Source organism: Hydra vulgaris, chromosome 12 (assembly GCF_038396675.1).
Source record: "Hydra vulgaris chromosome 12, alternate assembly HydraT2T_AEP".
NCBI lineage: Eukaryota > Metazoa > Cnidaria > Hydrozoa > Anthoathecata > Hydridae > Hydra > Hydra vulgaris.
The window spans coordinates 6,017,308-6,033,675 of NC_088931.1; the positions used below are offsets into that span (position 1 = coordinate 6,017,308).

The 16,368-nt window shown below is 28.0% G+C and overlaps 1 protein-coding gene across 4 annotated transcripts in view; it reads left to right on the forward strand.

Annotated features, from left to right (window-relative positions):
• LOC101241167 (dedicator of cytokinesis protein 3) overlaps window positions 1-16,368 on the forward strand; it is a 179,575-nt gene that overhangs the window by 43,951 nt on the left and 119,256 nt on the right. For 3 of the 4 annotated variants that reach the window (XM_065811339.1, XM_065811341.1, XM_065811342.1), the window contains exons 1-4: window positions 9,615-9,704; window positions 9,893-9,976; window positions 10,641-10,681; window positions 14,969-15,024. In XM_065811339.1, the coding sequence (XP_065667411.1) occupies window positions 9,653-9,704; window positions 9,893-9,976; window positions 10,641-10,681; window positions 14,969-15,024 (233 nt within the window). In that variant the 5' untranslated portion in view covers window positions 9,615-9,652. Of the gene's footprint in view, window positions 1-9,614; window positions 9,705-9,892; window positions 9,977-10,640; window positions 10,682-14,968; window positions 15,025-16,368 lie in introns of those variants that run through there. The other variant, XM_065811340.1, reaches the window with a different exon arrangement.

The following is a 16,368-nucleotide window of genomic DNA, read 5'->3' on the forward strand; positions in this document are numbered from 1 at the left end:
ATTTTTAACTTAGTTTTTTAGTGGGATGGACCCAATATCACAGTTCATTGTTCTATTTGAACGCAGCATACAAATTTATTAATTCTAACAAAGTAGGTAGGCTTATATATTTTTAAATTTTATAAAAATGCTTGTGTTTCCAAAGATGTGTGACCGGTTGCGTTAACAATCTTATATTGCTTCTTTTTACAGGATTCCTATCTTGCTTCACTGATCACAGTCGCGGAGATTAGCCGAAAAAGACCTCGAAAGGAAGAGCCTAAAAGTGCAAACAGTCACAGCTATCACTATAAAGTATTCCTGAAGAGTACAGATGATGTTGACCCAGATTCATTTGCCTATGTTTGCTTTCAAGCCTTCATCTCCATCTTTGGAATTAAGATGGAGATGAATTAATAGTTTTTTGTTTCAGTTTGTGGAATAAAAAAGCTATTTTTTCTTATCATAGTTAATGTAAAAAAAATGCACATTTTTCTATAATCCTTTCTTGTCTATATATTAATATTTTTCAATATTTAAAAAGAAATGTTGAAATTCATAAAGAGTGCTGTTATTCTGTATTTTTATAACTTGTATTTTTAAACATGTATTTTTATAACTTTTTTTTAATTTTTTTTTAATTTTTTTTACTCACCCCAGGCCTGCCTCCTGTTGATGGACGAGGAAAGCATGGCAATCATCACAAAATATCTGATGAACTGCGGCAGAGAATAAGAGACCACATCTCTTCGTTTAGGGGTCGGCAGTCTCATTACTCACAAGAGAAGACGAGACGGCTGTACCTGCCAGAAGAACTCAGCATCTCCAAGATGTTTGATTTATATCAAGAGAAGTGGCCAGGAGACAGTTTAGTGTATGAGTCATACAGGCTTATATTCAACAACGATTTTAACATTGGCTTTGGGTACCCAAGAACCGACACTTGCTCAGCCTGCGACCAGTTCTTGGCAAAAATAGAAACTGCTACAAAGACTCTTGAATCAGACCCAACAAATGAAGTCCTCATAAGGGACCTGAAGCAGTTAAAATTTCAAAAAGATCTCCACCAGCGAAAGGCTGACACATTCTACCGGAGAAAAAGAGACGCTAAGCGAAGGGCCAAGATTACACCTCATCTTGAGGCCTTTACGTTTGACTACCAAAAAAATGTCAACCTACCCAACGAGTCCACCTATGACTTTTACTACAACAGAAAGCTCACATACCAATCATTTAACATTCACCAACTATCAACTGATGATGTTTTTCTTTACTGCTATGATGAGACTGTCGCTAGAAAAGGTTCAGATGAGGTGGCTTCTTTCCTGTATGACCACATCACAATCAAGGTCAGCGAAGAGGTTACTCACCTTGAACTATTCTGCGATTCCTGCTCAGAACAGAATAAGAACTTTACCCTGATTCGGTTTTTAGATTATATGGTGCACCATAGAAAAAGGTTTACCTCAGTGACAGTGACATTCCCTGAGCGCGGACATTCTTATATGGAGTGTGACAGGGACATGGGTCCAGTAAATACAAAGTCTAGTGCTAGTGTTTCAGAAGATTGGATAAAAATATTTAGTGAAGCACGAAAACATCCTACACCATTTAACGTGACTGATGTTAAACAGGATCTGGTCAAAAACTTCTCCGGCTTTCTAAGGCCATTGTATAAGAAAGGCTGCCCGTTCCCTACGGGCCCCATTCGGGAAATGGTTTTTAACAAGGATGAAGGTCCAGGGACCATTTGTCACAGAGACTCATGGAACGGTATTTTCTTGAAAACAAACATCATTGTTCCAACGAGAAAAAACAATTTTTCAGTATGCACAGCAAACCCAGTAGCTTTGTATGAAGACAGACTGGCTATATCAGCTGCAAAGTACAAAGACCTCCAAGTCCTCAAAAAATTTACCACCAATGAGGCATTCTATGATGCTCTGCCGTATGACGATAAAGTTGAAGATGAGGGTCAAGACCAGTGAATGTTCATGCATTTTTTATTTTTTTATTTGTTTAAAATAAAAAATTTTTAAAATTTAATGGTTTTATATAGTTATTTCTTATGTGTTACAATAGAAAAACAGGCAAAGTCCTAATCAACGGAAAAAACAGCAGAGTCCAATCTGAACACATTTTGAAAAAACAAAATTTTCCATGAGCTAACATGATTTTCAGAATATTTATTTGTTAAAATTTGATGCTTAAATGGATGACCTTCCCTTAAAAATTAAAAGAATTGACAGTTTCTCACATAATTTGTAATAAAAAAGGTTTCAAACCTTTAATTTAGGTTTTCTCAAAGTGTGAAAAATGTGACTCTGCTGTTTTTTCCATTGTGCTCTTCAAATACAATCTTTATTTAACATTAGTATTTTTATTAGAACCTTTTGTGTTTATTCCTTAATATTTTTTCTTGTTCTTTTTAACTTTATATTAAAAATAGTTTGAGGACATGACTTTATTTATAAATACGATGTTATTGTAAAGAAAATATACAAAAAACGTCATAAGTAACGTAAATCAGTTTCTAGATGACAAGACCATTGATAATCTTTTCAAGCGTACTTAAGTTATTATGATACTTTACAGTCTATTTTTTGTATAATACAACATTTTTATAAAATGTAAAACTGTTCTTCAATTAGTTAGGTAATACAAAAGAGACTTATGTATTAAAAAAATATTTTGATTTGTATAAGAGTTTTTGTAATGAAACGTTAACTGTGCACGTATACAACACTTCCAAAAAACTGGTTCACTTTTAATGTCAAAATGTATAAGTTTTTAGAGATTTAAAGTAGAGATATTAAATTCTGTTGATATTGACTTTTAAAATGAGTTAGCTTTTATGTTAGAAAAATTAAAACAGAAGTGCAAGTGAGAGAACAAAACAGCAAAAAAGAGAAAAAAGCTTAACAAACAACTCAAATTATCATGTACTTGTCATTAACTTGCTAATTTTTCCAAAATTCTATAACATCAAAATTCCAAAAATTTTAATGTTGTAATTCTTTTTTGGATAAAGAACTATTTTTGGATAAAGAACTACTGGTCCATCGGAAAAAATTTATGACAACGCACAGTTTATCGCTTTATAGAAGCTGGGTGAACAAAAATAATTTGTTCTGCAATTTGATTCCTAAGAATGTCATTAATTATATTTATTGATTAGTTACGGGTTTTTAAATACGTTTAAGTTTTTATATATTATAAGTATTTATTATGGTTTTAAGAATTTTTAAATTTTAGTAATGAAAAAATTCAATTAGGTAATAAAAGTAAATAATTTCAACACAAAAGTTATGTAATAAAGTTTTGCCAAAAAAAAAAAAAAAATGGTATGTAACTATAATTTAGCTAATAGCGTAAAAAAAAAAAAAAAAATTATCTTAACAATTATTATCGGATGAATCATTGTTATTTTCACTCTCAGAAAAATTGGACCCTAAATAATCTTCATCACACAGAATTTTTAACTGGCTGCGGTGGTATTACAGGTGGGAAAATAAAATTCAAAACTTATAACAGTAATTTACTGGTTTTCTTACTTGACATTTCTCTGTATAAATTGATGGCAGAGTCTAATGTTACCAAAAGTATATTGAGCAAACCTATACTTATAGAAATACGTAAATTTTTTTCTGGTATGATGCTATCCAAAATATGCCAATAGCTATCCGATTAGAAGAAGACATGCTTTTATAACTTCCGTGATATGTACAAGTGTTTTGTGCACAGTAGTACCACTATATATATAGTACCACGGTATTGATTAAAATAAAGAGTTTTGGTTTCAGTACCAAGTTTTTCAAATTCAAAAGAAATAATATCAAAGCTAGAGAAAAGTATTCTTAATAAAATAATGAAATTTTTATTGAGGTTTACGTCTAAACCCGTAATCTCACCACTCAACTCTGGATTCATTAAAAACCTGCAAGCTGTGCTCCCATCATTTGTATTCCCTAAGCCAGGTTTTGGTTTGTCTACGATAAAGCTCATATGGTTTTTAAGTTTTTGTTTGATATCTTCTGAACATTTTTGGACACTAGGTTTATCTTAATTGCTTCTAGCTTGCCAATTTTTTACATTAATTGATAGCTAATGTGTAACATGCAAACAAATCCACGCCTACAAAGTAGACAGGCCAAAACCATAATGTTCTTTTTTAACAACTAAATTTTTTAGTTCCATGTTCATTATTTTGGGAGTCGCATCACATATGTAACATTTTTTGTTAAAACTTGTGTCAGTCAAGGCAATGCAAATTGTTCTATCTATCATTGAGAGTATTACGTCGTGTTTAACAGCAATTTGAGATTCGCCGAGCCTTATAGATGTTGGAACAACTCGAGAATACTTTTAAAACTTGATTAGTTTCTATTGTAGTAAATACATTTGTTTCTTTTGGAAAAATAAACTTAATTGGTTGGCAAAAAAGTGTTGATGAAAGTCATGGATTTTGCCAAATAATATTTCAGCCGTCACTCGTCTCAACGGAACAAATGAAATCAATTTTAATGCATTTTTTTGGGAGGCTAAATACGGGAGGCTGAATAAGCTCGAATTGGCATATGTGCTAACCCGCATATGTGCGAAGTGTTGCAAAAACTGGCATAAGTGCGAACTGGCATATGTACGAATTGGCATAAGTGCGCCAAAAGATTTTGCAAACATTGGTATAAGTGCAAATTGGCATAAGTGCGCCGAATAAAGTTGCAAATACTGGCATAAGTGCAAATTAGTATTTCGCACTTATGTCAGTTCGCACTTATACCAATGTTTGCAAATTTATTCGGCGCACTTATGCCAGTTCGCATTTATGGCGATTCGCACTTATGCCAATTTGTAGTTATGCCAATGTTTGTAAATTTATAAGGCGCACTTGTACCAATTTGCAGTTATGCCAGTTCGCACTTAAGCCAATGTTTGCAATTGCATAAGGGCGCCGAATAAAACTGCAAATATTGGCATAAGTGCAAGTTGGTATTTCGCACTTATGCCAATTCGCACATATGCCAGTTCGCACTTGTGCCAGTTTTTGCATCTGGTTCGCACCTATGCCAGTTCGCACTTATGAAATTCGCGCTTACTCAGTCGTCCCCATTTTTTCAAACCATTTTTAAATACATATTGCTTCTCTTTTGAATAAAATATTTAATGTAATTAAAAAGTACTTACCGTCTAAAGTAAAATCAATCTTAAAGTTTTGTTAAATGGTATTACAAACGCTGTAAATTTGTAACTAATTACAAATTTACAGCGTTTCTAATGAAATTACATTTTAACGAACTTTTAATTGCTTATTACTAATTTCTCTGGAACGTTCTTTATAATTAACACTGCAAGTTATTTGCCATACGGGACTGTAATTGTGAAAATATTATCAAGTAGTCGATATCTTAAACTGACTTTTGTCCACCTTGTATAAAGCGATACACTGTGCAACGTAAATTGTATAAATTTTGAACGGGCACAAGTTTTGAATTTTACTTTTTCACAAACTTTTAAAGTCTGGGAACAAATGAAATTTAAAGTTTCTGTATATTTTCACAAACTTCTAAAGTCTGGAAATAAATAAACTCCAAAGCTTGTGTATATTTAAAGTAACATGCAAACAAATCCACGCCTGCAAAGTAGACCGACCAAAGCCATAATATTCTTTTTTAACAACTAAGTCTTATAGTTCACCGTAATATAAACAAAAACATATTTCAATCGCAAAAAAATCTACCGTAATCCCTGATAAAAAAAACCTTTTCTTTTTAGATTATGCTATGATCTAACTTAAACCTTTATCTTGTACTTCTTTTATATCAGATACTTTCTACCACTCTTCACTGCTAACTAAAGACTCACTGGGAATCTTTTCATGATTGTTTTTTTAATGTTTATTGTGTTCAAGTCTTTTATCTCTCTGTCAGAAATTGCACTTTTTTTAATAATCATCTCTTTTGATAGACAGAGAAGCATTTAATCTTTTTCATCAATTTCAAATCCTCACTTTATTCCTAAATTATCTACATTTCATGCAGCACACTACCTTCTAATGCAGCACAGTAGCTTATAATGCAGTGCAGTACCTTCTTATACAAGGCAATACCTTCTTATACAATACACTACCTTCTAATGCAGCAAAGTACCTTCTTATGCAGCACAGTACCTTCTTATGCAACACACTACCTTCCAATATCGCTGTTATTTCTAATCGTATTCATATTTTTCATCTTTTTTACAGGAACCACATTTTAGAAAACAAACGTTTTATAATTGCAAAAAAATAGTGACGCAAAAATGTATTTTCTGACGCTAAAGCCTATTATATTTGTTTTTCCGATAAATATATTTTGTTTTTGAGATAAATACTCTCGTATATTATCTCAAAAACTAAAAAATTTATCTCAAAATTTTTTGTTTGTTTTCTAGAAACAAAAGTCCAAAGTTCTCTCAATAACCTTAAAAACCTCTAATAAATGAGTCAGATCTAAATACGTCTTCCAAAGCTAATGGATAACTTTTTGCAAAGAACTTTTTCACTTCTTTGTCTATTGAATCTAATGACCAATCTCTTCCTGTCATTCCAAAGAAACAACTTAACTACCGTTAGACATCCAAATCACCCCTACTTCTTTTGCTCAAGTAATTTTTTACTTTTTTACAGTTTGTGGTTCTTCATTTCTGTCACAGTCTTATAAAAAGTGCGCGTTTTTCATTAGCAGCTTATATCAAAAGAATTGTGGAAGAGTGTGAGGATATAGTTTTTATATTAAAAAGACATTTTATTGTGGAGGATTCAAATTTAATGTTAATAGGTTTTTTAATCATAAGTTTAGTTTAAAGTTAAAAAACCCAACTCCATATATGGAGTTGGGTAAGTTTTTTAAACTTACCCAACTCCATAACTTTTGTTAATGTAAATTTTTGATTAATTAAAAAATTTCAAAAAATCAACATGAAAAAAACGGTGAAAAATATTTTATTTAATAAAGTAAGTGATTTATTTACACGAAAACTTAAAAATCAAAACAGAAACTTTTTAAAATGGGCAGTTAGCCCTACAAAACAATTTGCATTTACTTTTTAAGTCCTTTTGTTCTTTTAATACACGATTTACTCATTTTTGTTTATATTAGATTAAGTTTTATATGCTACATAATTATTTTATTTCATCCTGTAACAGATACTTAAAAGTTGAAGTTAAAATTACAAGACTAATACTAAAGAATGAGAAAGATTTTTACGTTTATGATATACGTTATAAGTTTATTTATCATTTTTGCCAGAATGGTAATAAGTAAATAGTTTTTAATATATAATAAAAATAAACATGCATGTTTTTAGTAAAAAGTGTAAATATAATATATATATATATATATATATATATATATATATATATATATATATATATATATATATATATATATTTATATATATATATATATATATATATATATATATATATGTATATATATATATATATATATATATATATATATATATATATATATATATATATATATATATATATATATATATATATATATATATATAACACAAGTATATAAAGGTTTAAAAGAAACACTTTGTCGACGCAGTTAATACGAGTTCTGGAAAATACACAAATAATGCGATTTAATATATCGCATACGTTTAGTTATTCCTTCATATAAACTCATATAAAAAGCACAAAGTTTGACATGCGAACAGTTCCAAAACCTTAAATCTATTTTGATTTATTTAATAATCTATTTACAATATAAATGTAACTTGATGTGCAAAGCTCCATTGTATTTACAGTGCTATTAGAAATTAGGAAACAATTTGAAAATTGATATTATGGATTAAAAACTAGTTTTCTAAACATTCAATTTTTTATATTATTGTATTATTTATTCAAGTTATATTATTATATTATTACATTATTGTATTATTCATTCAAGTTTATTCATTAAAGAGTACATTTTGCATATGTAAACATATGCACATTTTGCATATGTAGTCATATGTACATTTTGCAATATGTAGTCATATGCAAAATATACTCTAACTCTTTGCAAATGTAATCATATGCATAAATCACCTTTATATACTTTATTTTTACAACAGTTGTAAAAATAAAATATATAAAAGATGATTGCATATTGTAGTTACTGCAGAAATTAAAAAAAAAAAAAAATAGTATAAAAATAATTACGTGCATTTTTACTCATCATTTACACATTTTGAGTTTGAAATACATCGCGTCGTTAGAAAACCACCCAATTTCATTAGAAGAACCACGATAAATAAACTCCTAATAACCAAGATCTGTAATCAGTAAAATTTTCCGATATGTTGAAGAACAAACCCAAGGTTTAAGCCAAATATAATAATATTTTGAATTTTATTAACATGGTTTAATTATCACATTTATTAACATGGTTTAATTATCACATTACATTAACAGTATTGTCAAATTTTAACTGTAATGTAATTACGTAACAGAAAAATTACTTAAAGGAAAGATATGAATAAGACGTAAAAAAAGCATTTTTTCAAAAAAAGTTAGACTGTTTGTTAGGCTCAGATTTTTCACAATATTAAGCGCTATTTTAAATTTAATTCACCGGTAAAAAAAAAGAGAATTATTCTTTAGAGGCTGAATCGGAGCGATAATTCAAAATTAATATCTAAATATTTACCTCAAGCAATAAGAACAAATTTTGCCATTATTTTCAATTTTATAACTGTTACATAGTAGAGAAATACAAAATAAAATTTCTTTTTTGCAAGTTGCACGCGCATAAATTAAAATTTCTTTGTTTATATTAAAATAAGATTTTAATTTAAAAGTTCATGCTGCGCTTTATTTTACGACAGCAACAACTGACAAGAAACAATACTTATGTGTTTAATATACATTTCAAGAATGAATTATATAGACATTGAGAATAAATTATTTCATGAGATTCTTAAAAAGACGGCACAATTGTCAGAGTAATAGATTGTACCTGTGGTCAATATCATATATTTAATATCATTCATCACTACTTTATTACGACAAATAATATCGTGACTTTCCATTTTATAAATGATACTAGTGTAATTATTTATTAAAATAATTTGTGCTATACTATTTGAAGTTTGACAGTAATTGGCCAAAAGTCTTATCCATTTTAAGGGTTAAATCGGGTTAGATTTTAGTCTAATTCTAATCTATTCAGTTTCAACTTGTTATGTCATAATTTGTTAGTCCAGTCCAAAACAACTTTTAATAATAATAGGATTACGTTGAAAGAATGAAATTTAGTTAAAACTTTGTTATTTTACCATCGAAAGTTGTTAAAGTTGTTTAACTTAAACAACAAAGTTAAAATTATAAGAAAAATGTCCCTTCAATTTTTAATGAAATTAAATTGAAAACTTTTTTAATTGTTTTTAAACTAACAAAATAATTAGTGCTAAAATATTTATAATTTAAATTATTATTGCTAATAATTTATTTATTATGATATATATATATATATATATATACATATATATATATATATATATATATATATATATATATATATATATATATATATATATATATATATATATATATATATATATATATATATATATATATATATATATATATATATATATATATATATATATATATGATGATGATGATGAATTAGATGATATGGCAGTACAAACTTGGAGACCAACTCAGTTTCAAGAAAAGTATGGTGTAGGTAGGTTTTTTTAAAATGAAGAAACTGACATTAAAGCAATCTTTGGTTCTCTAATGATAAACTATGATACATATATGAATCTCAACGCCATTATTTTCTATAGTTCAATTATAAAAAACTAATGCCTTTATAATTAATACAAGCTGTTTTAACTATTAGTTATATTACAGAATGATTTATTTTTAAAGCTGTTTACAATTATCTATCAACTATACAGTATGGTTTATCCCTAAGAATTGGCGAAACAGTTCAAATATCTGAAGAAACTAAAGGTTTTTTTTTTAAATTATACTTATATAAATATTATAAATGAATATGCCAATAAAGAAATGAGGCTTACTCTTTTTACATCTTTTCCTGTAAAATTCACTAGTGCTATAGAATTCTTAAGCTAGAGGTACAAAGTTCAAATTTAACCCATCTTGGAAATACTGTACTTAACTTGTTACTCTACGCAACATTCTTTTTTATAATGGTTTATATTTTAAATTTTGACAAACATATTTTATATCATAATTTTTGTTTTTGAAAATTAAAGCAAAATAATAGCTTCCTTGACTATCCTTGAAGTTGAGTTGAAAAAATCACACAAGTTTCCTTATGTGATTGTTTATAGTTTCAATAGCAAGTTTAGTTATCTATTTGTGTTTGGAAAATGCATTTACATATGAATACATATACCTGTATTTAAATTTGTATTTGGAAATTTAGAGTTAATGAATTTGTATTTGATCAAATGTGTTTGATCCTAACCCTAGTGGAAATATATAAAATTCTTGTTTGTCTCTTTTGAAATCTAGAAAAAGAAATTTTTTTTTTCAAATCCATATTTTTTTAGTGCTTAGTTTTCTTTACCTTATTTTTATCTATTTTAAAAATATTGAATTGTTATCAAATTCAATTTTGCTTAGTATTTATGATCTTTTTAATCATTAGAATGGTATAAAGGATGGTTGATGAAGGATCCTTCTAGAAAGGTATGAATACTAATGTGTTTGTCAAATGTTTTAAGAACTTATATAAATTTTTTATTTTCAAATATAAAATACTTTTATTTTTAAAACTATATACATGTTTTTTCATTAGTTTTATATTTTTCAAATTGTTTGAAGAATTCAAATTAATTCAATTATAACTATATTCAAATCATAGTACTAAAAGTAAAATATAGTCTTAACATGTTGGGTATCAAATTAAGCAAAATTATATGAAAATTTTAAAAATGGTAATTATATTATTAAAAACTTATTGAAAAGATATTATTGTCATAAAAGTTTGATAAAAATGCACTTTTTTTATTTTTAGTTTTTAAACTTCATTTTTATGCTGTTATATATAGTGTATTTATTTTTATCACATACAGTTATTAGTATAACATAGTTATCATTATTGAAATTTTTATATGATTTTGCTTCATTTGAAACCCAACAAGATACACTTTTGAAGAACTTTTTTTTTGTTGATAATATTAAGAACTGGTTTAGTGTTCAAGGGTCTTGAGAGACCCCTAAAAATCTTTTTTATTAAAAAATTCTTAAATCCAGTGTTTTTATTTTATTTTTTATCATATAGAACACATTATAAGGGTGCAGCGTATAATTTTCAAAAATGCTGTTTTTTGGCACATCTTAATATATATATATATATATATATATATATATATATATATATATATATATATATATATATATATATATATATATATATATATATACATATATATATATATATATATATATATATATATATATATATATATATATATAATTTATATATATATATATATATATATATATATATATATATATATATATATATATATATATGTATATACAATATTTTTGTATATACCCCATGTAGGAACACGACACAAAACTCTGCGAGTTCTTTATAATCATCTCTATGAAATGACAACTGTGAATTGGAAATCAGTAAAACATTTTCTCTGCATTTGTCAATGAAGGATTTTTTTTCTTTGCATTTGTCAATGGAAGTGTGACAGTCTCTCTGATGCCGACCGACATGTCTCGAGGTACTCAAAATTCTTACAAAACCGTGTAAACAATGTTACCTCAGGTGATTTTAAAACCTCAATTTGAAGATCTTCAAACACGCAAGCAGAGCAGTGCTCAACCTAACTGCATCTGAATTGCAATGCAGGCTGCAGTTATCCAGATATCCAGTGTTTGACGTGTTGTGTCAAACGCCATGTTTATGATAGAGGCACTACACTGCCATGAACACAAGAGTCCAACCGTCAATTCAACAATAATGTCTCCAGCTTTTCATTCGGCTCCCGGTGCATTCGATGGTACGCCAAGAAACTTCATCTCATTTTTATTCCTGACAAGAACTGCAAGCGCTCCTGAGTAACATTCTTGTTTATCAGTGATAGCATTTGTTTTGAATCCCTATGGAGAGTTAACAGCTTCTTTGGACTGAAGCTATCTTCTGTCCAACCTTACACCTGGATTTGTTAGCAGTTTAATATGATTTACAGACTTTTGACATGTTGCCTCCAGCCTCAGATATCAAGGTTTCAGTATAGGCTGCTTGCTGTGTTGGTGTCATCTTTAGACAAGTTGCTAAGGTGACAAGTTTGGATCTTTTTATTATATCACAAGGGATGAAAGCAAGAGTTCCGGGTTGACTATTGATACAATGACATCTGATAGCAGTCTTAACTGGTGAAATATCATTTGGAGAAAGTTTGTATTCAGAATCATTGTCATTATCAGCTTTGTCAGGTCCATTACTGTTAATAAGCTCTTCAACCTCAGCACTATCTGCAACGGTAGTAATACTTCTCTTTTGCTTCAGTCTCTGACACCGCAATGCCTCTACCTCTAAACACTTCTGACGGCGCTGAAGTTTTGAAGCTAACACTTTGTCATGAGAACCAAAACTTGCCGCTTGATCGGTTTTCATCAACTTTAAAAAAGGCAGTGTCTTCCGGATTTTTTATCAGTTGTTCAGCATTCTGCGGCCACAGTTGAAATGTCTTCGCTAAGATATCCTCTATCTGCTGGACCTTTTTCATCAAAGCTGGTGTTGACCTGCATGCAGATGGTATCACTCTAATTTTGTCATTGCCATCAAGCAGCTTTAGTATCTTCTTGCCTGATCACTGATTATGGTGAAGATATTTATGATCACTGATTATAGGAAGTTTACTTTCTTATAGAAAACTGTGACTTTTTCCAGCACCAGCTTGGCTGAATGCCACTGAGTACGGTTTTTGCAGCATCATTAAAATGATACCTGATACATTTTAAGTATGAAATGACTAGAGATACATTTTAAGCATGAAATGACACGGCTAAAGACACAGAAATGGCTGGAGCGCATGTCAGCAACACTTGCTGACATGCGCTCCAGTTATTTCTGTGTCTTTAGCCGTGATCTTGTTGCCAAGACCAAATATCACAGACAACTTCCTTGTGCTTTTCTTAGCAGAAGGTTTTGGGTAATGTAGTTCTGATTGTATATCATCAGTGACAGTATCAGAAACATGTGCAGACATAGCAGCTGCTTGTTGGTCATCTTCAATAACTATAACTAAATGATGCACATCCAAATTATCCATTTTCAATACATTAATCTAAAAATAATAATACAGTTATTGCACTGAGTATCTACAACAAGCATACAATGTTAAACAATATAGAAAACTATTATAAATTCCTTCCTAGTTTAAATTAATTGACGCAAAAGACTACATACATCATCAAATATATACAGTTTACAATAACCTCAAAGCTCGTTTTCTTTGAAATGGAGGTGAGACACCTAAATATATTCTGACTTTTTAATTATTTGCACAGGGTTATATTGATAATGAAAGGAACATTTTAAGCCTAGGGGACAAGACATTCTGAAAAAACTTAAAAAAACCCTACTGTCCCTGCATGCTCCAAAAACTTTTATTTGTCTAGATTTTTTCCATGCACTTCAACCCTTTGTAACTCTCTCCCGTGTTCATGTTTTCCTGACTCATCCAACCTACAACTTTTCAAGTCAACCATTTCCTTGCTCTATAACTCTATTTTTTTTCATTGAGTAATTTCTGACTTAATAGTGGTTGCTTTGCAGCCTTGATGGGAGTGAATCAGAATTTTTTCTGATTCACTCCCTTCTTTTTCCAATAAAAGTGCTCTGGTTAGATGACATCATTGACTAAAAAAATAAAGTCTAGGTAAAGCAACTTGTTAACATTTGGTAAGTGTCTGGGAAAATTCTTAAATTTACTGTAAATCAAAAGAAAATTGGTTGTCAAATAAAAAAAAATTATTCAATGTGGAAAGACTTCCCAAATTATTCAAATGTGGAAAGACTTCCCAATATACTATTGAACAAAAAAAAAAAAAAAGTAAAAGAAGAAGAAGCGAAAAGTTTGTTAATCAACTTTATAAAATCAGAAGTGATTTAATATTATAGTGCTGGTTAACAAATTTTTATTATCAATGATGGGTCATTAGTGATGAAAAATACATGAATATTTCATTGATAATGAAATATTAATGTGAATAGCCATTTGTGACTTTGGTCCAAATCATTGTTTTGTACTTTCAAGGCTGTAGCAATGGATCAATTTACACTAATGGCTGTATAGAAAAATGACTTCTTCAATTTATTTACAACTATTGTGGTGATTTTTACTTTTTTTTTATGCCCTGATTCAGCAAGTTCATTACTCTAAAGATACCCTCAATTTAAAATAAGATTAAGTCACTTATGTTGATAAGCAATCCAGTGTACCAAGTGTGCCAAGTATACCAAACTACCAAGTGTGTCTTTAGAAAAGCTAATTGAAAACTTTCTGGGACATTCGGCTCAAAAAGTTTACTAGGGAGTTTTGCAACATTTTTCAACATTGCAAATCTTGATTGGTTGGGCTTTTTACAACTTTCTTAAGCAAATATCTATGTAAGGTGTAAAAGCAAATTTAAGCATCTTTTACAGATGATGGAGATTTTCTCATATAAGAAATATTTTACTGATTTTTATTTAAAAATAGAAATTTTATCTTAAAATAAATAATTTATTTAAAAATAAATATTTTATCTAGAAGTTATAGTTTTTTTTGTTTATAAATAAGTTTTTATTTTGTCTGATAACTTTAGTATTTTTATATATTATTCATGTGTTATTTTTTTAAAGTAACTTATATTTGTTTTATTTTATAACTTATTTTATTAAGTAAATTTATCAAGTAATATTTAATTTGTTTTGTTTATTATATGGTAATTTTTTACATTATTAAGGGAATCTTTCCAAAAAACTGTATTGCATTAAAGGAATCAATTCTGAGTAATCCCGGGTATGACAACATTTATTTTTTAATTGCTCTTCATTTTTATATTGTGGATGTAAGTTTGTCAAGAAGCATCACTGGTTTTGATATATTGAAATAGCTATCTCTGGAGGCTTCAGTACATGTATTGACTAAGGGTTTGAATTTAGGCCTTACGGTTTGCCTTAGATAGTGTCTGCCTAATCCCTCAGTTGATAATGCATGCCCTTGTATATTGGTTATTTCAAAATGACATCATCAGTGATGTTTTATGTGCTTTATATATATATATATATATATATATATATATATATATATATATATATATATATATATATATATATATATATATATATATATATATATATATATACATATATATATATATATATATATATATATATATATATATATATATATATATATATATATATATGTATATATATATATATTTATATATATATATATATATGTATATATATATATATATATATATATATATATATATATATATATATATATATATCAGTTTTAGGTTGGCAAAATATTGCTGATCTGAAACTGTTTTGGATTTTATTTTTGTATCAGGTTTGCAAATAATAAAATTTTTAAACAGGGCTTGACAAATCTGAAAATGTGCAAACATTTAGGATGAAGTTGACTGAAAAAAAAGTCGCATTTGCCGAATTTTTTTTCAAATGTCAACCCTTATTTAAAAACTAATAAAAAAAAAAAAATATTTGGCAGGTTTTATTTTATTTAGAATTTGTTTTCCTATTTTTAATGGATTTGTTTTGTTTACAATTTAAAAGATTTGTATTTAGAATTTAAAAAGAACACTTGTTTTGCTGTTTTATTTTAATTATTTACTTTAGAATTAAAAAAAAAGCTGTTTGATTTTACATTTTATTTTTTTACATTGTATTTAATTTAGAATTAAATTGAATTTTGTTCGTTTTTATTTTATTAAGAATGTTATTAAAGCATCCACTTTGCTATTTTTAGTTTGACTATTTTATTTAAATATTATGTTTTTCCGTTTTTAAAAATAATTTTATGCTGAATTTTAATAAAATGTTCGTTTTTTTGTTTTTATTTTAATTATTTTATATAGAATTAAAAAAAAACCTCAGTTTTACTATTTTTTAATTTTAATTAATTTATTTAAAATTTAAATATATTTCGTTTGTTTTGTATATAATATATTAAGGTTATGACTAAAATTTTTTTACATAATTTTGCATCTCCTGTGGTTGCAAATGATGAATTTTTGTGACCTGATTATTTTAAAATTATTATTAGATTATTAGAGCTGGTTCTAAAAAAAGTTGCAATACTTAGCAGGTCTTTTTTCCGGTTGCAGCAGACATC